We start from the raw sequence: 25411 nt of genomic DNA, 5'->3' as shown, positions 1-25411 counted from the left end.
GCATAGATTCTGGGACACATCAGAAACAGAAGGCGGCATCGGTTCATGAAACCCTGGAACTGCCTGCGGTTCCCGTTGAACCATTCATGCCAGGGTATGGCAGGTGGCACTGGCGGTGCTGAGCTGCCTCAGTTGCTCCTGCAGCTTCTGGTTGTCCCTGATCATCTGAGCAACATGCAGTGCCTGAGTATCCACCTGGAAGAGGAGGTCCCATTCAGGGGAGTCCTATGCTTCCAGTGGCTGTGGCAGTGCGGCTGGGTCGTGGGCACCGGGCTTGGCCCTGCAGTTACTGTGGTCCAAACAAGTGGTCACGGCTGGGTTGTGGGCAGCCAGACCTAGTGGTCAGAGCAGGAGTCCACAGTCATGAGACAAGAGTCAAGGATACCAGTAGATCAGAAGCAGAAAACAAACTTTAGATCAGAACCACAAGTCGGGTCAGGCTGGATCAGGATACCAGGGGGTCAGAGGCACAAGATAAAATGGATATCAGAACCACAAGTCAGATGCCGGGAAGTCAAACTGGGGGAGCGGGATGGATCCCAGTTGTTTGGACAGTTTCCTGTTACTGCTGCTGGCTTAAGTAGGGCCAGCAGACCAATCAGCTGCTCAGGAATTCTGCCAATAGGAGCTCAGGGGCAGAGCCTCAAACTGGGCATAGGCTTCACGGGTCCTGGGTAAGGAGCTGTCAGCAGGTTGCCAAGTGGAGGGTTGGAGCATGATTGCTCCTGTGGACCTGAGTTTGGAGGCCCGTAGGTCATGACTCTCCAAACAATAAACAAACATAAGGTGTCTCTCTATTGTGACAGGGAGAGTCAAACCAGTGGATGGACGTAACCTTTAAAAAAAGTTGTTTCCTGACACTGAAAAGGTGTGGAAGGTTGTTAAGCTCATTCCAGACCTACCAGCTAAACTCTAAGCCTGGTGTTGAAACTAAAATTAGGTTCCAAACTATTACTATGTAAATGGATTACGGTTCTGCGACACTAAAGAGCCTTCAGAAATGTCAAGCTGAAATACTAATGACACTGGCATCAACAAGACACTCACAGCCTGAGGAATCTGAGCAGCTCCGCTGTTCCAAGCATGCCAGTGTAAGTCAGTGGTCTTGCTCCCTTCTCATACATCTTGGTAATGGGAAATTGAGTGACATTCTGCTTCATGCAGACATCAGGCCAGTCCCAGCAATTTACTTTGGCAAGCGAAATTCCTTGGGTTCCTGTAACGGAAAACAAAAATATTTACAATAAAGTTTGAGAAGTCAAAGATGAATTATTTAGCAGAGCGCTTTCCAAATGAGTCCTTGGATATTACCGCATTTGTCGGTATTTAACTGTTAGAAATCCTTTTGGTTTTGGACCTACCGTAACTGCAGTGTTGAGGGCCAGATTCTGATATACTTCCTCATGCAGAGCCGTGCCTTAGTCCTGGAGTACTGCCATTGAAATCAGTGGGACTCCTCGCATAGTAAGATACCAGTCTGTGTGAGCAAGTGTATCAGAATCTGGCCCTAAATGAACCCCATCCATCATCCCAATAATAAATTAATTGCTATGGAACTTATTAAAATTCAGTTTAACTATTGTTCCCCTGTCTGCCAATGTATTAATTAGCACAGCATGTTTGGTTCGTTTTTGGTTCCTCTGTGTGGCTCATTATGCCACTCAGTGAAACGCCGGTAGCAGTTTCACGTTCAGTGGAGTGTTAACTTGCGGCTTTTTCTGCACCGTGTACACTGTACGTACAGAAGACATGACAGTCAGCTCTGAACCATGGGGTTATAATGCCATTAAGACAGTAAGGTGACGTCAAAACATTACAGCAAAGGACAAATGGCTTGTGTAGCTGTTGGAGCTGCAAGATGCAAGTACGTCCCCCTCAACGTCAGAACTGGCCAGTTGTCTTATTTAATAGCTCTAATCTTGGATATCTTCTGGTACTCCTCTCCCGCCCCAAAATCATTTCAGTGCTAAAAGAAAAGGGAGGACGTGGCATCAGATTAGAACTGGGCTCCCGGATCGCAATGGAGCCATTTTGTCAGCAATCTGCAACGTGAAGAGAAACATTCATGCAGCAGCTACAGATATTACAGTCCATGTTTATTTACCAGCAGCCAGCATGTTCTTCAAGGCAGTGGAAGTAGGGGTACGCAGAGGTCTTCCAGGGGGTACATCAACTCATCTAGAGATCTGCCTGCTTTTACAACAGGCTACATAAAAAGCACTAGCAAAGTCAGCACAAACAAAAATTTCATACGGACAATGACTTGTTTATACTGCTCTATGTAAGTACAATATTTCTATTCCAGCCGAATTATTTAAGAATTATGTGGTAAAACTGAGAAAGTCAGCCGTTGTTCAGTACTAGTGTGCTGGGACCCTTTTGTATTTTTATGTCTGATTTTGTAAGCGGGTAGATTTTTAAGGGAGGTGAAACTAGGGGGTACACAAGGCAAATCAGACTCCTGAAAGGGGTACAGTCGTCTGGAAAGGTTTAGAGTCACCGCTGTAAGGCAGCTCCTGGCAACCTTTAATAATACAGTCGTCATATTCAGATTCAGCTCTTCTCAGCAGGTGCTCAGCTCCGTCCAGGATTGGGCCCAGAGCACAAACAAGTAATAAGCATTCAACCCCTCTGACGTACTGTCATATCCACTGCAGAACTTCTGGCTGAACTCTTATGTAAAAAAAATAAAATAAACAAAGCTTTCGAGTCAAACAATATCCAGGGTTCAGCTACACATGTGCTATGTCACAGAGCCAGTGCAGGGTCACTGGGGTTAGTCAAGCTGCCGGGAATTTTAGATTCCTCATCTGCAACCCACAGCAGTCACACACACAATACGCCACTTCCAAACTAGTAGGGACCCTTCCCCTGGTGTCCAACTGCCAACCATCAGAGATACCCATCTCCCTAAAAGCTCTGGATCCCAGGAATTCACTCCCCACTCTCATTGTGTTCAGTCTTTCCAAAGATTAAATTCCCCACAGCCAAAGTTTTCAAAAACAGGAGCCTAATTTTTGGCTTCTACCTCTGCATAAAGGCACAATGGCCCAGATCCTCCAAGGCATTTAGGCTCCTAAATCTCATTGGATTTCAGTAGGAGTCAGGTATCTCAATACCTTTGAGGAGCTGAGCCAAAGGACTTGTGCTCCTAAGTCACTTAGGTGCTTTTGAAAATCCCATGCTTTGGAGCCTCATTAGACTCTGGCCCGTGTAGGTTTGTATAGCCCATCGCGTCCACCCATGTGTATTCTCACAGCAGAACTCCTTCTTGTTTCACAGAGAGTAGACATCATGCCAATCGAAACTCAGCTGGATCAGGGGAACTGAGGCCCTGATACAGCTGTCATTCCTAAAACCTCTACTATTCTCGCAGCAAAATACATTCCCCCAGTCACCAGACTCCATTCTTTTTGGGGAATCTCAAGAACTCAATTAAACTCTTGCTTAAGTTGGTTATTGAGATCCTCCACTTAGTCCAAAATGCCATTTTTCTGAACTCCTCTGTGCAACCCATGTGTGGCCTTTGGCTGATGTCTTCTCAAATGGACGTTCAAGCCTCTGGCAAAGCCAGCTGCAATCCTACATCACTGGTTCTGTTAATTCTCAGGCACTTTTCACCCAGAGAGAATTTTAGCAATGGGATGGATTGCTGCTCTTCCTGGATGCAGAACAAAAGGAACGTTAAAAAGACCTTTGAATGCAGTTATCTGGATTTTGGCATCAAAAGATGAAGTAACGCAATGCTTAAGCAGCAATGGGCTTGAATCCCCATCATCCTCAAACCTAACTTCTAATGCTCCAAAATGGAGGTGAAAAAACCAACCTACTGAGCCAACAGAGAGCTAATTATCCAAATGGCCACAAAACCCCGGACCCAAACAGACAAAGGGTGAAAGAGTCCAGGGCCAGAGGTGAGGAGTGATTAGAATATGACCCCCCTCCCCCCACTCCAGGTAGTTATGAACAAGGTCAGATTGTTAAGGGGAGCGCTCGCCTCCATAAAACCATAATGGCCGAGGTCTCCAGAGAGGAAGGAAGAATTTCCCTGTGTGAAAACTCCACAGAGAATACGGCCCAGGGCACAGCCTCAAGACTTGGGACCGGATCCAAACTGACAACCTTCAAAGCCAGCCGTGGCTGGCAGAGCCGCCATCCACAGAGGACTAACCTGATTCACAGATCCTTAGCCAGCAACTCAGGGAGAGTCTCTCTCCAAGCCCTAGACCACGCTGGAGACAGTCAGTGCCACTCCTTGCCCGGGATAAACCATGCAATAGTATCATCCGGCTTTTGTAACAGGCCGTGGAGGGGACGGAGCCAGAGCAGAGAACATGGCCAGCTTTGGAGGCAAGGGTGCTGGAACTGGGAGGGTCAGGGGGCCATGGCCCTCCCACTTTCTGCCACGGGCCTCCCCGCCCCTGCTCCTCCTCTTCCTCCCGAGGCCCTGCCCCCCAGGCCAGGCCGGCAGCTGGAGCCCAGCCCGGGAGGCCAGGCAGCATGGGGTACCGCGACCCTCCGCCTGCCTGAGGTGGGGGCAAGAGCAACTCCCAGCCCATGTCCCCGCTCCCCAGGCCCCCCCCCCCCCAGGGCAGGTGGAGGGTTCGCGGATCCCCACAGCTGCCCGGCCACGCAGCTCTTACCATGTTCGGGCTGCGCAGCTCTGAGGCCCCATCCCCTGGCCACAGCTGGGTCAGGGAGAGCCATAGTGGGCAGCTGTGGGGAGCCACAAGCCCTCCCCCTGCCCTGGGCGGAGTCCGTGGGGCAGGGGGCTGCTCTTGTCCTTCTCTCCCCCCCCCAGGCCAGGTGAAGGGTCCATGGCTCCCTGCTCACTCTGGCTTGGCCATGGTAGGGCCTCAGGTGGAAGAGGCCACAGGCGGAAGGGGTGGGGCGGGGCCATAAGGGGGGGCAAAGGGCTCGCCAACTTTTAGGAAGGATTCTCCACCATTGTTTGGAGGGCGAAGAGCTTATCTCACACTTTTCCTGGCTCTCTCGCCTGGCCTGAGGTCGCCATAGGGTCCTTCCCGCACAGGGCAATGCCAGCCTTTCGGATTGCTGTACTGCTCATTGTAAGGGCACCTGGGAGCGTGCGCACATCATTTCAGTGCCCTGCGGGACAGCATACTTTCCCTGGATAACGTATTGGCTCATCAGAAAATTCCAGCCTGAAGACACTGGCCTCCAGTCTCCCCCTTAGCTCAAGATCACCGATCCTTCAGGGAAGAGGAAGGATCTCACACCACACCTGACACAACCCTGTGACTGCTTTGCCCAGAGACGTGACACACACCACAAGGATTCAGTTCTCTTTTGGAAAGCCAGAGCACCCTGCTCCCTTTTGTCCCACTAACTCCCTGCCTCGGCTAGACCCAATACCCAGAGATGGCAGATTTAAGCCCATGCCCTGCTTGCCACACTTTACCCTCCCAGTGTTGTGATTCTAGGTAACTTACCAGGCAAACCCCCATCCCAGGAAGAGAAATCCACCCGTGGCATCCTGTTTCCTCCATTTCCCACTGGTTTAATGGCATGAGATGCTGTTATTGATCTTCAATTGTTTGGCGCCACCTAGTGGTCACAAGATCATTCACAGACAGCTCCATTTCCTGTTGCTAATTATCAGATCTCAACGGGAACTGGGTTTTTGTGTTTCATGGGGAAATTCCATAATCTTGAAATGTTTTCTGTTCCAAAACGGGACGTAACCAAAAAGTGTCAACATTTTCCAGGAAATGAAATTCCAAGGGAAAAAGTGGTTTTGGGGTCGACAAACATTTTGATAAAACTGAAGGATTTCATTCCAATTTTGAACTTTTAAAACTTTTTTAATGTACTGAAAACCAATTAATTTCATTTCAAAAGGCGAAAAAAATCAAAATGTCCTGTTCCGAAAGTGTCAAAAAAAGGACGTTTCAGCACTATCAAAACACTTTGTTTCAAGGGGGCAGGGGCAGAAGAAAGAGTTGAGTGTTCTGATTTGCGTAAAAAGGGCATTTTTCATCAAAAAACCTTTTCAAGGAAAAATGTCCAAGCAGCTCTACTCATTATCTTCCTTTCTCAGCACAGCTGCAACCTTCCTTCACTCTGGTCAGCAAGGTTCCAATGGAACAGACATGTATTTGGACAGGCCTGTGGCATGGGGAGAAGGGAGTAAGGGGGGAGCAAGGAGAGCCTTGATCTGACACTTGTGACATACCTGAACACTCGAGCTCAGCTCTTGTTTTCATTTTAATTAGGTTTCCCACCAGGGACGCTGTTGGCTCCCATTAAGAGGATCAGACAGATGCTTGGTCGGAGCCTCGTTTCATAACAGCCACACTCACAAATGCCTGCTGCCTTCCCTTCCTTTTTTTTATTTCTACCTAAGGATCCCACAGGCTCTTTCTGACATGCCCACAACTAGCTGCAGGATAATGGAGTTGCCCTCTCAGACCGGACCAGATCACGCTATGGCATGGAGGAGCCGGACAGCTTCCTTCCTCGCTCAATATGGTGCCACTGGTGAGGAGGTAGAAGATGTAATGACTCCCAGTGGAGACGTGTTACCACACATGTGGTGAAATCTTGGCCTCACTGAAGTCAATGGGAGTTTTGCCATTGACTTTAGAGGGGCCAGGACTTCCCCCACCTTCCCCCAGAGCAAGGATTGCTGTTGCAAACCCATGTAGTAAGCATGACAGCAGCAGGGTCTGAACAGCTGGAGGGAAGTTCACCGGTTAAGTAAAAAAATATTGTTATAACAACAACAGCAGCAACCCTCTCTGAGATTTCCTGTTTATTTTCAGGACTTTATTTAACCAAACAGCAGCAGCTAGCAAAGCTTCTGGCCAGATTCCCTTCATGGGGTTTAAAAGGCCAGAAGTGTTGAACAGTATCAAACCAAAGCAAATCACAAATTATATCTCCAGAGCTCCCTCTCCTGGGTTCTTGTCCACAAGCCCCACACTCTGTTCCTTGTCAAGGCTCTGCACAGCACTGCTGTGGTTCAGGCTTGCTAGGACATCTGCTTACTGTACGTTGGACACTCTGGGCAGAAGGTGACCAAAGCAAGAAACCCCAGTCATGGCAGATCACTGCTGCCAGCAACAGGTGTGAGCCAGGAGAATCACCAGCAACAGCAGTGACAGGTTATTTTCCAAAGGGGAATGAGGGATACTGAGCCCATGTGACTCAGAAAGTAGTGCAGACTTCCTCTAAGGATCAATTCCACCCATCCTTCTCTACTCACAGATCACCTGATGATATGCGTGTATTGTCTTTTAAGATAACCCTCATCATTGTTATTGCTGTGTATAATTTATGTAGTGCCATAGATGTACATGAGTTACACCTGGCAAGAGACATAAAAAGCAGTAAGAAGAGGTGATTGACATACATTAGGAGCAAGAGAAAGAGGAAGGAAAGTGTAGGTCCTCTACTTAGCAGGGAAGGAGAGATAACAACTGAGGACATCAGGAAAGCTGAGGTGCTTAATGTCTATTTTGCTTCAGTCTTCACTAAAAAGATTAATGACCAGATACTCAACACAAATTAATATTAACAATTGGGGAAGGCATGCAAGCCAAAACAGGGAAGAACAGGTTAAAGAATATTTCGATAAGTTAGATGTATACAAGTCAGCAGGGCTTGATGAAATTCATCCTAGGATACTTGGGGAACTAGCTGAAGCAATCTCAGAACCATTAGCAATTATCTTTGAGAACTCCTGAAGATGGGAGAAAGCCCTGAAGACTGGAAAAGGGCAAACATAGTACCTATCTTTAAAAAGGGGAACAAGGAGGACCTCGGAAATTATAGACCAGTGAGCCTAATTTCAATACCTGGAAAGATAGTAATTATTAAACAATCAATTTGTAAGCATCTGGAGGATAATAGGGTTATACGGAATAGACACCATGAGTTTGTCAACAACAAATCATGCCAAACCAGCCTTATTTCCTTCTTTGATAGGATTACTGACCTAGTGGAAAGGGGGGAAGCAGTAGACCTTGATTTTAGTAAGGCTTTTGACACAGTTCTGCATGACATTCTCATAAGCAAACTAGGGAAATGTGGTCTAAATCAAATTTTTATAAGGTGGGTGCACAATCGGTGGAAAGACCATACTCAAAGAGTAGTTATCAATGGCTTGCTGTCAAATTACAGGACTCCATTAGATAAGCCCTCCCAGAGGTCTGTCCTGGGTCTGGTATTATTCAATATTTTCATTAATGACTTGGATAACAGAGTAGAGAGTCTGTTTATGAAATTTGCAGATGACACCAAGCTGGGAGGGGTTGCAAGCACTTTGGAGGACAGGTTTAAAATTCAAAATGACCTTGACAATTGGAGAATTGGTCTAAATTCAACAAGATGAAATTCAATAACGACAAGTGCAAAGTACTTCACTTAGGAAGGAAAAATCAAATACACAGCTACAAAATGGGGAATAACTGGCTAGGCAGAAATACTGGTGAAAAGGATCTTGGGGTTACAGTGGACCACAAACTGAATATGCAGGATGCAGCTACAAAAAAGGCTAATATGATTCTGGGGGTGTAATAACAGGACTATTGTTTGTAAGACACAGGAGGGAATTGTCCCACTCTACTCAGAATTGGTGAGGGCTCAGCTGGAGGACTGTGTCCAGTTCTGGTTACCACAATTTAGGAAAGATGTGGACTAACTGGAAAGAGCCCAGAGGAGAGCAACAAAAATGATCAAAGGTTTAGAAAACCTGACCTGTCAAGAAAGGCTAAGACTAAACAGGCCCTGTTTTTTTAAGAAAAAACGACTGAGGGGGAACCTGATAACAGTCTTCCAATATGTTAAGGGCTGTTATAAGAGGTGATCAACTGTTCTTCTTGTCCACTGAAGGTAGGACAAGAAGTCATGGGCTTAATCTGCAGCAAGAGAGATCTAGGTTAGATATTAGGAAAAAATTTCTAACTGTCAGGGTCGTTAAGCTCTGGAATAGGCTTCCAAGGGTGGTCATGAAATCCCCATCATTGGCAGATTTTAAAAACAAGTTGGACAAACAGCTGTCAGGCATGGTCTTGGTTTACTTGGCCCTGCCACCGTGCAGGGGGCTGGACCTGATGACTTCTTGAGGTCCCTTCCAGCTCTACATTGCTATGATTCTATGAGGCTTTACAGGTAATTAGGACAGTGTCCATCCCCCAAGGGCACCATCATTTTACATTCCTTGATTTGGGGACTATGACCCAAGAATCTCGTACTGCCAGCTGTCAAGGGGCTTACAGGAATCTCCTGATTCTGGTATGTACATTTGGGTTCACCAAAGAATGTCGCATGAGTTCTCAAACGAGAGCCAGTGTCACGCTGGTCATTAGTATCGTGAAATGTATGTACAGATACTGTGTATGGAGTTATGTGTCTAGACACTGAAAATAAGACCTTAAAGTCTGTATCATCTATTGTTTACATGTCAATTGAGCACTCTCTCCTTCACGAGTCACCTACCACGAGTCTGAGCTGAAAGCAAATGAAGGACTGAGAGGACATCAGAGGGAAAACAAAATCTAACAGGAAGAGTTAAGGGGAGTGAACCCTATCCGGAGGTTTACATCACAAGTTCAGGCTTGGCTGAAACCACTGGAGAGAACTTTGGGTGCGAGAAACTGCTTTAGACAAGAGAGTGACTTGTTTGTTAAGTTTAGTCTCTAGAAAGCGTGTTATGATTTTGTATTATATGTAACCACTGGTTTCCAATATTCAGACCCACTATTATTTGAATCTCTACTCTTTGACAGGAAACCCGTTCTTGTTTTCACTGGAAATATATCTCAGTGCTGTGGTGTTGAACAAAGTGCTGGGCAAGAGGTGAATCTGACAAGCTGGTGTGTACTGTTCCTTTGGCAACAGCAGGCCTGGTGATTCTGTGAGTGTCCCATGGAGAAGGGGCTGGACACTGCAGGGGAGGCTCTGAGGACTCAGCTGTAGGGATGTACCTATTGCTTCCTGTCCAGGGAGAGCGAAGCTTGCAGAGGCCTGGAAGGCAGTGCTTGTGCCAGAGGCTGGTGTTTTCAGGGAGCTGACCCACAGCAAGTGAAGACAAGATTGCTTCACACTAAGGGCGGGTAGTGGTGAGGTAACTCCCAAGCCTGGGTACCCCTGGGAGTGTCACACGGGCATCCTGCTATGGCAGGTTCTTGCCTCTTTGTGTCCAAGAGTTATTTCACCTTCTGCCACTGTCCTCATGCTTGCTGTAACTGCTCCTTTACTGTAGCTACCGACTGTTAGTGCCTAAGGGTGACTTTCCCCATGTAGTGGAGTAGGTAAATGGCTCTCGTTCTTGTTTCCAAGGTGTTATTCGTTTATCCCTCGCATTACAAGCAACTCACACACAAGCCTCGTGCTCCTTGGCCCAGGAACTGTCGTTTTGTTACACGTCTGTACCACACCGAGCCCTGATCCCTGGGTGGGGCTCAGAGCGTCTATAATGCAAATACCGAATAAGAGTTGTCCCTGATGTTAGCACGTTCCTTGCTCTTACGACCGTATTTTGACACCTGCTGCTCTTTATATTTCAGACTGGACTTGTCCACATTCATGCCCACTTGCAACCCATTTCTGCTCTTGTTTACACTGGTCCGGAATAACCCCAGTGCAGTCAATGGATTTACACCCAATGTAACGGAAAACAGAATTTGACTCTATGGGCCAGATCCTCAGTCCTGTGAAGGTCCCTTTTAATACGTGGTCAGAGTGGCACAAAAGGACTTAACACCTCCCTGGGTCAGCAGCGGGGGATTCCCTCCAGCCTGGCTCTATGCTAGTCCCTCCGGGGATGCTCTCCCAGTACAGGGAGGGCGTATCAGGAACAGGAGGGGGCATTCTGGGGGCAGGGCTGGATAATGCTGAGCTCCAGTGATCCTCACCATAGAACGGCCCCGATGGAGTTTTATCCCCACGGCAATAAAAAACCCACGGCACCGAGTCTCAGAGCCCGGGTCCGCTGAATTAGGCTCGTGGGACTATAAAATTGCAGTGTAGACGTTCAGGTTCGGGGGAGAGCCCAGGCTCTGAGATCCTCCCCCCTCACGGAGTCTCTGAGCCCAGGCTCCAGACCAAGCCCAAATGTCTACACTGCAATTTTATACCACCACGGCCCGAGACCTGCAAGCCTGAATCAGCTGACCCGGGCCAGGTCTTTTATTGCAGTGTAGATGTACTCTCAGGGGCTATTACAAGCCTGCAGAAATTAGAGCAGCCCGCGGGTGTCTGTATGTGCGTGTATATATATTGGATGAAATCCTCTCCCCATAGCACTCAATGGGAGTTTGGCCAGGATTCACCCACAGTATATATACACAGAGGCACCAACTTTGTAACGTGCCAGGGGGTGCTTGACCCCCGCTCTGCCCCAGGCCCTGCCCCCACTCCACCCCTTCCCCCAAGGCCCACCCCCACCCGCCTCTTCCCACCACTTCCCACCCCATTCCACCCCTCCCCTGAGCACGCCCCATTCTCGCTCCTCCTCCTCCCTCCCAACGCATCCTGCACGCTGCAGACCTGCTGATTGCAGTGGGTGGGAGGCGCTGGGAGGGAGCGGGAGGTGCTGATCGGCTGGGCCCACTAGCGGGTGGGAGGTGCTGTGGGGAGGGGGAGGAGCTGATATGGGAGGCTGCTGGTGGGTGCTTGGCACCCACTCTTTTTTTTTCTCCATGGGTGCTCCAGCCCCGGAGCACCCACGGAATCGGTGCCTATATATATACACATCAGTTAAACTTCCTCTCTTGTAAAAGGAGGACATGGTACAGGGTATGAACACCGCCTGCTTTTTAACCATGCAATGGAGCTTTGGCACTGTACCTTTTAATGCAATGGCCACCTCTACATACGATTGCAACATCGCCAGGGACACCGCTTCCCCTGCAACATACAAGAGACACTGTCAACAGCGGTACATCACACACGGCCTGTCTGTCGGCAGCGGGGTCACTCATGGTCGACAGGATGGGTTACTCTCCATATATCATGCGTCTTCAGTGTCTCAAGCTTTGCCATCACTATAGACAGCGATGGTAGCTTTCCAATTTAACGTGGTGAATTGTTCTGGCACTAGGCTTGCTATGCGGAAGGTAGAATTACACTGAATTTATATGTCACTGCAAAAGAAATACCTAAGTATTTGATATAGAGACCTTCAAAAACAAAAAGCTTGTCTCTGTTCAGTATTAATCTATTACAGAAGTCGATTTAATTGTATTGTTCAGGGTGCGTGAGGACACCTGGAGCCTCCCACTGGCATCTTTTCAGCTATTATTTAAATAGAACAAAATAAATACAGGGACTGTAACAATATACTAAACTATACAAGAAATGTGCACCCACGGTGCTATGGATATGTGTATTGTACTCACAACTGGCGTAGAATAGCACCACCACGTGGGCGGTCTCCGTCAGAGCAGCACTAAAAGTTTCTTCTGTCAGGGTACGGATGAGTTCCAAAGGGAGTTCTCGCTTCCTGTCTCTGTAAACCGCTTCCATCACCTGATCATCTTGAATTTCTACAGCAAATCAACGTACACATAAACAGGAGCACACAGATGCAGCAGGAACTCAGCATTTGCCAGGGTTTGAAAAGACCGAAGAAACCAAGCAATTTATTAGGATGCAGATATATATTCCAGTAGCACCTAGAGGCGTCAGTCAAGATCAGGGCCCCATTCCGCTAGATGCTGTACATACATACAACAAAGACAGTCCACGGCCCAAAGAGTTAAGAGTTAAGAGAGATGAGAGACAAGAAGTGGATAGGACAGGCAGATGGGGAATAAGACGGGAGACTGTTCTGATCAGTGTAATAAGCAGCAGTCAGGGCTTGCTACTGATATACTCTTTAGCACCGTTCTGCTAGGAACTCTGAGCTTCACCGAAGTGACTGGAATGATGCAGAGTTATGCCAGCTGAGGATGTGACCCCTGGAGTACAGAACACTTTTATCTAGGAATCCCATTCACATGAGCAACTTTCTAGGAATGTATTTTAAAGGAAGACTTGCCCGGGCACATGCTCTCTAACGCAAATGGAATTTGAGCACAGCACCCATGGGCACTCAAAAGAGTGCAGCCTAGATTTTCAAAAGTGGCTCTGGATTTTGGGGGCCTGACCTGAAATACCTCAAAGAGGCCTGGTTTTCTGACAGCGATGAACACCCGCCCTCTGAAAAGCAGGTGTCTCGAGTTGGAGCCTTAAAAATTAAGGCACCCAAGCCATTTTGGATCACATAGGCCAGTGCGACTACAGTACTTCTATATGCTTCAGAATGTCTCCAGCAAGGAGGCCCTCGTTGTATGAGTAACTCTCCTTAGTAATTAACGAGCACGTGACTAAGCGTGAAAAGGAGAATTCCAAACACCAGCGTTACCCTGGTCATTATTGTCACTTTCATCCTCATCTTCCTGGATCTGTTCGCCCTTTATCTTGTCTTCCACAAGGGCTATTATTTCATCAGTATCTTCCAAAACCAGGTATTTGATCGGCGCACCCTGGGGAAGAGAAAAACACCAGCTGGGACACAAGGGCATTTATGTGCACCTGTGCCCTGCAATGGCTGGAGTCACTGCAATATAAAGTGGAGTCAAGAGGGCACTCAACGGCACCATGTGGCCACTTTTGGTTTGGTTTTGGACATGTCAGTAGACTTCTAGGGCTGCTGCGTGTGGCTCCAGACTCTCACATTCGGCAGCTGGAACATCAGGCATCCAAGTCGAGACGACTCTGCAGTTCCTCCTCCTGCCCAGAGGGTCGCTGTGGTGTCTGCTGGGTGACTCTCCTCTCTTCCCCTCTCCTATTCCCTGGCACACTTACGGTCAGCACAGGACAGCTGGCAAGAACTGGGAACCGCAGCAGCAAACTGGGGAGACAATGCTGCCGCCAGAACTACCCTCCCACACCCCTTCCCCAGTGGGAGCTGCCCTGCAGGGTTCAGTCTTGGGACCAGGCAGTTCCTACTGTCTCTGAGCAGTAGCTTTAAAACCCCATATTTATACTAATCTAGCGGGTTCCCAGCCTTGTGTTTTGCAGTTAATGTGGTCCAGCCACCGGCACTGGTGAAAAAAGGAGAACAGGAGCAAGTGTCTTTTTCACGTGGATCTTACTCAAAACACACCTGGTTGTTGCCACACCTCTCAGGAGAGAGCGTCTGGTTTCCCTCCAGCGACAGAACTGTGCGCGCTTGGCTGCCGGCCTCCACCAGGCGGCTACATTAGCGTCACGTGAGCCGCCAAAAGCTGCCTAGCGGCTAACGCCTGCTTTTGCAGATGTCTACAAATTATGCAACACGTCCACTCGAAACTCTGCTCTGCAAGTGGATGCCGTCGCCCATTTCAGACAAGCTACTGGGGCCACGAGCAGGTCCCCTGAGACGATCAAGAACGTTAATGAAATGCTGATGCGTTATTGGTCTTCCCAGAAAATAAGAATTCTAACTACCGTTTGCAGCGGAGTAACCATAATCCTGACACAGAGAAGGATTCTAGCACAGAAAGGTCTCCCATTCAGATAGAAGTCCAAGAACCTTTCCTTTCCCAAACTTAGATTCGTGCCTGGATTCCACCTTCTTCCTCTGTTACAAACCATGTTACGCAAAGCAGACCTTTGCTTTATGAACATCTACGCTGCCGCTAAGAGGATATTTTGTGCAGCACCACGAAATACCCTTATTAACTTTTATTGATGTGTTTGTGCTGTACAAGACAAACAATAGACAGCCCCTGCCATCGCAACTTGCAATCAAAATAAGACTGAAATCTATTTGAGAGGAATTGGAACCATGACTACAATCTTGACAGCTTTCTGTTTTACATACCTAAGGCAATCAAACAGTCCCCACCTAGGGACCACCTGGGCACCTCACAATCTTGTAACCTACTTTTTCTTCAAAACACCCCTGTGAGGCAGGGCAGTCCTATTACCCCCATTTCACAGGTGGGGAGCTCAGGCGCCGAGCGGCTACGTGACTTGCCCATGGTCACAGAGGAAATCTGTGGCAGGGCAGGGACTTGCACCCAGAGCTGTAGGTTAGCGCCTTCACCATTGGATGATCCTTCTTCGGTGATGAACTTTTGAACAAATCTGGGCCCTGCTCCTGCCCCCTCGTTTCCAGCAGGGCTCCCACACTGGCAAGGGGTCCGACTGCAGGATCAGGCCCTTTCTGAGCAAGGAGCTGCTGTCGGCTTTTGGGATGAGCTCCCATTGATGGGTTTTACTTTTATACCAAAGGATTTCACTCCATACCGCTATTTGTTATCAGAAAATGTCTCTTACTGGACTGGATTCTACATGGTCTGCCACTACTTCCCAGCTGTCTAACTAGGTACTTATCTGGCCTTGATGCCCAGAGCATCTGAGCAGCTCAGGATCATTACGGATTTTATCCTCACAACAGCCCTGAGAGATAGGGAAACATCCTCCCCATTGTACAGATGGGAGACTGAGGCAAAGGGCAGATTAAGGATCTGTCTACACTGTGATTAAACACCTGCAGCACCTAGTCTGAGAGCCTGGTCAGCCGACGCCGGCTCACAGGGCTCGGGCTGCTGGGTTAAAAATTGCAGTGTAGACATTTGGGCATCGGTGGAGACCCTCCCACCTAGCAGGGTCTCAGAGTTTGGGCTCCAGCCTGAGCCTGAACATTTACGCTGAAATTTTATAGCCCCAGAAGCTAAGCCCTGCCAGGCCGAGTCAGCTGACCCAGGCCAGAGGCAGGTCTTTTATTGCAGTACAGCCGTACCCTTGGTTCCTGTGTGCTCTGTGTGTCACTCAAACCTGACCATTTCACCTCTGTCTGGGAACCTCTCACAAATTATCGTTCTGAGGAAAACAGGGCCTTGATGAAGAACAGAATCCTGGGTGTAACTGGATTGTGTTTACATGAAACCAGAAGAACAAACTGAATTGATATGTATTCTCATTCTGCCCTTGTTACCTTTCCATTCCCTTGTTTCTGTGGCTACGGGCTCATAAGGCTAGATGGCTGCTTTCACCTTCTGTATGTAAAAGACCTACCAGTGCAGGCAAAGGCTTATCTGGTGTAATTTCAACAAAATGGATTAAAAGGAAATTCATTACAGCAGAAATACAGTGAACAAGCTAGGGGCTCGTCCTATTGTCTCAGACAGCAGAGCTGGAACGTGTGTGTCACTCACCTGACAAGTGGAAAACCCAAGGATGAAGTTAGATTCAGGTCCAATCCTGCGTGCTTTGCACACACGTGAGAAATTCAGTGTATTCATTCCAATGTGCATTACCTGGCATTTATCAACACTGAACTTCATCCAGCATCCCACCTGCCTGATCCCTAGCATGGGCAGGTCCCTCCGAAGGTACTTTACCTCTCACGCCACCCCAACATAGCTTCCTTACTAGCCTTTTGGGAGGCACGTTGTCAAAGGCCTCTGTGAAGTTCAAATCCTTGGAGGCTTCGGGAGTCTTAAATGGTTCATAGGCCTCATGCTGGCTTTCTGCACAGGGTGAATTTCACCGTATCTGTTTTGCCCCCAAAACACACATGAACATAGGAATGGAAGGGCTCAGCTGAATTATCGACTCCAGTCCCAGCTATCACAGGTGACCTCGGCATACCATCCCGTTCATACATTTATGAAGCTCCATCTTAAAGCCAGGGACTCTGTAGTGGGGAGGCTGTTTACTGAGCACCCTCTCATGGCCAGGGGTCGCTCTGCAGTCACCCTGTCCTGTTTAGCCCCATACACATGCAGGCTTTCAAGTGGGTAACACCCCCTGCTTGGGGCTGCTTTAATAACAAAAGCCGTTCTTAGCAATCCTCAGGGTGCCAAAAGAAAGTCCATCACCACCCAGCAAGCCACACTTAGCTCTGGGGCTTCCTCTCACAGCCAGAGCTCTGCTTCTGCTCCAGGCTCCTCTCCCAGCCCATCCTCCCAGCTGTCCCTTGCTGGAGCTCAAACTTCTCACCCCAAGCTTCTAGGCCCAAATTCCATTGGGGTTTCCCCATACGATCCTCCTGCTCCCCTGCATTCCTCTGTTGCAGCTCTCTCGGTGTCTCAGAGTCTTCACCCTCTCCTGAACTCCCTCCACCCCCTTCACTGCATCCTCCTTATAAGGCCACCACCCTGGTCTCGCCCAGGTGTGACTCGGTCTATGACCAAGGTTGGCCCTTAAGGGGTGAGCCACCTTGTTACAGCCTTGTTATAACACTTGCTTTCTCTTAACTCACAGAGGGCAGGTCTACGCTTACAATGCTGCAGCACTTCCATGAAGACGCTCCTACAGTGACGGGACAGCATCTCCCTTTGGCATAACGAATCCACCTCCGCGAGAGGCGGTAACTTTGTGGGCAGGAGGAGCTCTCCCATCGACATAATGCTGTCTGCACAGGGGTGTTAGCTCGGTAGAACCGTGTCGCTCAGGGTGGTGGATTTTTCACACCCCTGAGCGACATACTTATACCGATGTACGTTTACAGTGTAGACCTGGCCAGTAGCTCAGTGTCAGCAGCCATGAGCAGCCCTACGCTAATGAACCCATGCTGTTAAACGCATCGATAAGGGAAGAAATGTCAGTTTTACGCATCCAAGGCGATTTGTTAAAGAATAGCGAGGAAAACAATTATGAAAAATAACACCTCGAACTTCTACCGGGAACTGCACTATGTTCAAGCAATCAGATTAAACGTGAACCAATCGTGTCATGAATAAATACAACAACTAACCTCTTCTGCTGTCTTGAGGGCCACGTTAGACCGGAGAAGAAAGTTCAGATCTACAGAATCCCTTTCAAAATACGAATCAGATGTTAAACGGTGTCATGGATAAAGTAACAGTCTGCCCTGGCTACTGCCTAACTCATGGGTACTGGTGGTTCTCTAGCAGCAAAGGGGTGCTGTCAGCATCTGACCCCCTAATCAGGGGGAGATACCAGGCTACCTTTGCCCACCCCCTCAGCTGTGCTGTGAGCTGCTCAGCCATAGCCTTGGATCTAGGTCAGTGTGTCTTGTATATTTCTTTCAAAGTAAAGCAGAGAAGCGTGTGAATTCTCGCGGTGCTGTTTTGAAGGGCATGGGTTTCTTACGTGGTATTGGCCTGACTCTGCTCCCACTGAAGTCAGAGGGAGTTTTACCGCTGGCTGCAGGGAGAGCAGAGTTAGACTAGCGGCTACTGCGGCTGCCAGGAGCGCCGGAGGTAATTCCAGCAGGCATCAGAGAGCAATCTGATGGATGACCAAAGCCAAACCCAGAAGGAAAGGCTCTGCACAAGCTGCCACAGTGCAACTTCTGAGAGGGCAGCGGACAGGGCTTTTGCAAAGTGCACAGCCATCACCCTGTTCCCCCTCCTCACAGAGTGCAAGCACATTGCCATGAGATGCCTTAGAGTTCAGAGTTACCAGGCAGCAAAAGCACAGGATCTTCCAAGCGGCCTGCTCACTGATAATAGTATCACAAACAGCAATCAGACCCTACTTGGAGTTCTGTCATGCAGAGAGCCCAGTTCAGTCCAGCACATACTCTGGGTTAGCATCCACAACTCCTGTCCCTTCCTGGGTTTTCCTTTACTCATAATTTAAGAACAAAACACAATCCTTTGTCTGAGCTTCTTCCCAAATTGTCCATTTCTCTTTCCTGTGTTACCACACGCCCCCTCTTTTATACTCCTGGGCTGATGCTAATGAGGCCAGCCTGGTCTGACTGCCAAGATGAGTCAGCAAAACAGTTCTGCATGCCGGGACCAATAACTTGACAACTTGTCAAGGGCTCTGTTCTGTTCTGATTTACTCTTGTATAAGTCCAGTGTAATTTCACTAAAGTTATTTTGAATGTATACCGGTGTAACAGAACAGAAAGTGTAGCACTTGTTAGTTGGCCTGAATACAACACAAAGATATAAGTCGCCTTCAAAAGAAGGATTGCTTATACAAGATGTTAATATTACTGAGCTTAAATACCTTGATAAGAGGGCAACTCCTGCTTTCCCCAGCAGCTGCCATGCAACAAACTCAGCAGTTCTCTTATCAACTTCATAGGTCTCCTTCTGACTGAGAATAAATACCAGCGGCAGGCCGAGCTGTAGGTGGACAGTTGAAACCTTTTCTGGATCTTCAGCAACTTCAGTCTAGAGAAGAGATACAATTAAATGGTTAAATATCTTCACAGTCTATGCTAGCGACCACACACAGGTGATCAACAAGCTTAGATTTTAGATAATTATGCGAAGTAGGTAATGAGATAATATCTTAGTTTATCCTAAATAAACAGGATCCAATCACCCCAAAACCAAAATCTGGATCGTTGCCATCTGAATACGCCCATTAGGGTTGATATTTAAATGGAGGAGCATCTTGTGACAATTTAGGCTGAAATGTTCATAGATTTTAAGACCAGAAGAGACCATTGTGATCATCTAGTCCAGCCTCCTGCATAACCCAGGCCATGGGTCTTCCCTCAGTTGATTCCTGCTTCAAGTCCAAGCGGTGTGGTTAAACTGGAGCAGATGTTTTGAGGAAAACATCCAATCCGGATTTTAAAATTGCCACCAGACCCCGACGTCAGTTGCTCCAATGGTTAATTACCTTCACTATTAAAAATCTACACCTTATTATCTGAGACCATTGACCCCCAGCACCCTAATCCCTACGATGGCTTAGAAATCCCACCAGGAATGAGCAGTACGACCTGGATTCTTTTTCCCTCCCCCTTTTCATCAAGCTGCTGCAGCTAACACATGACCACTGATCTTCTGCATGACAGACCCAGGCATGACTGATCTTCTGCATGACTGTGCCAGGACACAGTACACCCCAATGAAGAGTGTCCCGTGCACCCTGGGAGTCTCGTTCTGACCCATTTCTCCACGTCTAGCTCAGCGGAGGGGATACTGCCCCAGGCACCTGGCAGCCACAGAGGTTGGGGGCAGTCTCTGCTGGTGTGAACCCATGGAAGTCAATTTACACAACCAGAGCATCCGCCCTGAAATGTCTGCAGGGACACAAACACCCTCTGCAGAGCTCTGAGGCAGGCTCCGGAGTTCTCTCTCCCCCCTGTCCCCCTGGAGGGTACAATACCCTCTACAGTGCTCCCAACCAACATACTAACACCCAGGGATCCAACCCAGGCCCCACTGAAATCAATGGGAGTTTTGCCATTGACTTCAGTGGGGTCAAGATTTCACCCCAGGTCTTGCGCATGGAGTTGCTCTGGGCTCCAGGCAAGCCTCGAGTGCTTTAATGCAGTGCAGATTATGGCGAGTATCATTTCAACCCATACCACAAGGGGTTCTGCCATCAGTTTGAGATACGTGTGGATGTTCAGCGTGGTCAGTGACTGCTCCATGGGAGTCCTCCTGCATGGCTGGGTCAGATCCGGGACCCGCTGACAATGGCAGAAGAAGAGACGAGCAGACAATGCATCAGAATCTTCACAGCTAGAGGAGAAAAACAATACACTGAGACGGGTACATACCCCTGCGTCTCCGCTCAGTGATCCAGCCAGGGCAGCCACTCTTGGCTTCCGGCTCCCCAACCCCGGCCTTTCTGGGTGGAGACAGGAGTTTCTCTCCCTTCTGACTGCACAGTCCCCTGCCTTCCCTGTGTATTTCCCAGCAGAGATGGGCTGCCCAAGCACACCTGCTAGCTTTCCCTTCCGAAACAGGTAAGAGGTATCATTGCCACAGTGACAAGGTCCCACACAACACTGCCAATCCAAGCTTGCTGTATTTGCAAGGTACAAAGCGTTCTAGAGAAACCATGTTAAAATCAATAAAAGAGCCTACATGCCCGCTAATAAGCTTATCGGGGCTCACCCCAACCCTAATCTGGGCTCCGGCAGGAGCAGTCCTTCAGCTCCCCACCCCAGGGCAATTCCTTGTGGTTTCAAGTTCATCACAGCTTCCGCTCAGAACAAGCACTCAGGCTTACAGGCCCAGTCCTTCCTTTCCCTAAGGAGTGGGGCCCTCCAGGGACCAGCATCCTGTTCCTTTGCCGGATCAGGAAGAAGGCCCTGAGCCAGTTTAATACCAGAATATTTATCCAAAAATCCTCTTTGTCTATTGATCCCTGGAGGATCCACTTTGAACAAATATAGGCACACCTCTCCAGGGGGTGGCTTCACAGGGCTGATAACCGGAGGAATTACACTAGCCTCCACCTCATACTAGAGAAGGTACATACAACTCCACCATAACACACACACAGTGGCATTGTTAATACACTGGCGTCCAAAGATATTAACCCTAATTCAATAAGGTTTGCCGTAACTCATTAAAGTTTATCTTAATTCCATGAGGTCTGTCCAGGATATGGCAGGACATTGTCAGTCTGTCACAGAGTTCACTACTGTATTTAAGACATCCCAAAATTATTATTATTGTGGGAATTACTGTAGTGCCTACGAGTCCCTGTCACGGAGCAGGACCCCATTGGGCAAGTCATTGTACATACACAGAACAAACACAGTCCCTGCCCCAAGGACATTAAGTGTAAGACAAGAGACAGCTGAAGGAGACAGGAGTACCGGGAAACAATGATGAGACATACCGGTCAACACACAGACCAAGAGCCTAACGGTGGTCAGGGTTTTTGTAGGCGTCATGGCAAAGGAGAGTTTTGAGAAGGGATCTGGAGGCTAAGGAGATGGCTTTGTGGATGATGACAGGGAGTGCTCCCAACGTGTGGGGCAGCGTGGCAGAAAACACGAAAGAGGTTGTTTGAAAATTTGACAAGCGGAGGAGTGAGGCTGGCATGATGGGCTGAGCAGAGATGAGCATCAACAGCTTGATAGAGAATAAGAGATGAGGGCTGGGGTGGGCGGAGACCATGAAGGGCCCTGAAAGTGAAGACAAGCTTGTGTTTGATGCAACAGAGAAAGGAGAACCAAAATCTGCAACAAGATTTTAAAGTTAGCAAGAACAGACAACCCTCAAATCCAAAGCTAACACCGGTGGGTGTTCAAGACTCTGGGGTCTATTCAACCAATCCTAGCATTAAGATGCAGTATTGTGCCAAAATAGTCTTAAAAACCTATGCATATTACCAAATTACCCTCTACCAGAGTCAAATGGCCTCGCTCCATTGAAGCCAGAGCTGGGTAGCTGGCCCCACTGATTTCAATGGTGGTGGAAGTCAGACTTCAAGGCTATTTCAGTCTTTCTCATAATGAAAAATGCCATGGGATCTACTCTGTTATTGGCTACAGTGGGAATCCTCATGTGAGAAAAGATTACTCACAGGAGTAAGGGTTTATAGGGCTGGGCTCATGGTGTTTACATCTGACAACTTGGGATTCATTATTTACATTTGCAACCCTGTATGAACAATTTCTTGACCTTTAAACTAAAATCAAGAGTAGCTTCAGTTTAAGAAAGGCAGCATTGCCTAGCAGATAGAGCATTAGACTAGGACTCAGGAGACCTGGGTTCTTTCCTGTCTCTGCCACTGGCCTGCTGGGTGACTTTGGGCAAGTCACTTCCCTACGCTGTTCCTCAGTTTCCCCATCTGTAAAATTGAGCTAATGACATTGACCTCCTTTGCAAAGCACTTTAAGATCTACTGATGACAAGTGCTATAGGACAGCTAAATAAGTATTATTCTATTAATACATGATAGTTCCTGCTCTTGCAGCAGGATGGACTCAGTGGGCTGGATGCTTACTTGATAATAATTGGTGTAGTGCCTCTGAGATCAATGGAGCTACTCTGGTTTACACCAGCTGCGGATCCTGTTCTGATAATATAGGTGAGAGGTTTTTCGCAGGAGTGGGTGGGTGAGATTCTGTGGCCTGCGATGTGCAGGAGGTCAGACTAGATGATCATAATGGTCCCTTCTGACCTTAATATCTATGAATCTATGAATCTATGTTCTTCTTTAACTACTACAAGCCTACATCAATGTTCTAAAAAAATTGCAACCATGCCACCTAGTGGACAGCCAGATAACTTTATCTTTGATCAAGTTTCCTCGTTACCATGTCATGTTTTTCAGTGGTTATCAAACTTTTGTACTGGTGACCCTGTTCACATAACAAACCTCTGAGTGCGACCCCCAGCTTATAAATTAAAAATACCTTTTAAATATTTAACACCATTATAAATGCTGGAGGCAAAGCGGGGTTTAGGTGGAGGCTGACAGCTCGTGACCCCCATTTAATAACCTCGTGACCCCCTGAGGGGTCCCGACCTCCAGATTGAGAACCCCTGTTTTACGCTATTGCAATGTGCAAAGCAAAAGTTACCCTATTTAGCAAAGTCAATTCTCACTGTAGGATCTGACCAGAATGATTTTCTTTGTGAGATATTAGTTGGTGAAAGGGTAAACATAAATGTCCTTTGGCAGACATGTCTGATAAAAGCTCATAGATTCATAGATTCCAAGGCCAGACTGGGACCACTGGGACTATGTTGTCTGATCTCCTGCACCACACGGGCCAGAGAACTTCCCAAACTAATTCCTAGAACGGAACTTTTAGAAAAAACATCTAATCTTGATTTAAAAATTGTCACTGATGGAAAATCTACTACGGCCCTTGGTAAATTGTTCCAGTAGTTAATTACTCTCACCATTAATATACACCTTAATATACACCAAATTCTAGTCTGAATTTGTCGAGCTTCAATTTCCAGCCATTGGATCATCTTAGACCTTTGTCTGCTAGACTAAAGAGCCCATTATGAACATTTCTTCCTTATGTAGGAACTTATAGACTGTAATCAAGTCACCTCTTAACTTTCTCTTTGTTAGCTAATTAGATTCCTTGCTTACAGACAGCCCCCCAACCTGAAGCAAATACTCACCAGCAACCACACACCACACCAGGAAACTATCTAACCCAGGAAACTATCCTTGCAACAAAGCCCGTTGCCGACTGTGTCCACATATCTATTCAGGGGACACCATCATAGGGCCTAATCACATCAGCCACACTATCAGAGGCTCGTTCACCTGCACATCTACCAATGTGATATATGCCATCATGTGTCAGCAATGCCCCTCTGCCATGTACATTGGCCAAACCGGATAGTCTCTACATAAAAGAATAAATGGACACATATCAGACGTCAAGAATTACAACATTCAAAAACCAGTCGGAGAACACTTCGATCATAGAATCATAGAATATCAGGGTTGGAAGGGACCTCAGGAGGTCATCTAGTCCTACCCCCTGCTCAAAGCAGGACCAATCCCCAACTAAATCATCCCAGCCAGGGCTTTGTCAAGCTTGACCTTAAAAACTTCTAAGGAAGGAGATTCCACCACCTCCCTAGGTAACGCATTCCAGTGTTTCGCCACCCTCCTAGTGAAAAAGTTTTTCCTAATATCCAACCTAAACCTCCCCCACTGCAACTTGAGACCATTACTCCTTGTTCTGTCATCTGGTACCACTGAGAACAGTCTAGATCCATCCTCTTTGGAACCCCCTTTCAGGTAGTTGAAAGCAGCTATCAAATCCCCACACATTCTTCTCTTCCGCAGACTAAACAATCCAGTTCCCTCAGCCTCTCCTCATAACTCATGTATTCCAGTCCCCTAATCATTTTTGTTGTCCTCCGCTGGACGTTTTCCAATTTTTCCACATCCTTCTTGTAGAGTGGGGCCCAAAACTGGACACAGTACTCCAGATGAGGCCTCACCAAAGTCGAATAGAGAGGAACGATCACGTCCCTCAATCTGCTGGCAATGCCCCTACTTATACATCCCAAAATGCCGTTGGCCTTCTTGGCAACAAGGGCACACTGCTGACTCATATCCAGCTTCTCGTGCACTGTCACCCCTAGGTCCTTTTCTGCAGAACTGCTGCCGAGCCACTCAGTCCCTAGTCTGCAGCGGTGCATGGGATTCTTCTGTCCTAAGTGCAGGACTCTGTACTTGTCCTTGTTGAACCTCATCAGATTTCTTTTGGCCCAATCCTCTAATTTGTCTAGGTCCCTCTGTATCCTATCCCTACCCTCCAGCGTATCTACCTCTCCTCCCACTTTAATGTCATCTGCAAACTTGCTGAGGGTGCAATCCACACCATCCTCCAGATCATTTATGAAGATATTGAACAAAACCGGCCTGAGGACCGACTCTTGGGGCACTCCACTTGATACTGGCTGCCAACTAGACATGGAGCCATTGATCACTACCTGTTGAGCCCGACAATCTAGCCAACTTTCTATCCACCTTATAGTCCATTCATCCAGCCCATACTTCTTTAACTTGCTGGCAAGAATACTGTGGGAGACCGTGTCAAAAGCTTTGCTAAAGTCAAGGAACAACACGTTCACTGCTTTCCCCTCATCCACAGAGCCAGTTATCTCGCCATAGAAGGCAATTAGATTAGTCCGTTATGACTTGCCCTGATGAATCCATGCTGACTGTTTCTGATCACTTTCCTCTCCTCTAAGTGCTTCAGAATTGATTCCTTGAGGACCTGCTCCATGATTTTTCCAGGGAGCTC

The 25411-nt window shown here is 47.9% G+C and overlaps 1 protein-coding gene across 8 annotated transcripts in view; it reads right to left on the bottom strand.

The window, feature by feature from the left end:
* Positions 1-25411, bottom strand: part of TXNDC16 (thioredoxin domain containing 16) — an 81139-nt gene that overhangs the window by 26716 nt on the left and 29012 nt on the right. For all 8 annotated transcript variants that reach the window (XM_073350120.1, XM_073350126.1, XM_073350119.1 and 5 more), the window contains 7 exons: positions 20246-20402; positions 18928-19094; positions 17699-17759; positions 13373-13493; positions 12366-12512; positions 11815-11874; positions 1048-1216 (listed from right to left, as the gene is read on the bottom strand). In XM_073350120.1, coding sequence (XP_073206221.1) covers positions 1048-1216; positions 11815-11874; positions 12366-12512; positions 13373-13493; positions 17699-17759; positions 18928-19094; positions 20246-20402 — 882 coding nt within the window. The remainder of the gene's footprint in view (positions 1-1047; positions 1217-11814; positions 11875-12365; positions 12513-13372; positions 13494-17698; positions 17760-18927; positions 19095-20245; positions 20403-25411) is intronic.

The sequence above is a fragment of the Lepidochelys kempii genome, chromosome 6, assembly GCF_965140265.1.
Source record: "Lepidochelys kempii isolate rLepKem1 chromosome 6, rLepKem1.hap2, whole genome shotgun sequence".
In the NCBI taxonomy this organism is placed as follows: Eukaryota; Metazoa; Chordata; order Testudines; family Cheloniidae; genus Lepidochelys; species Lepidochelys kempii.
Note: the sequence above shows the minus strand (reverse complement) of the source record. Positions and strands in the feature narration are given on the sequence as shown.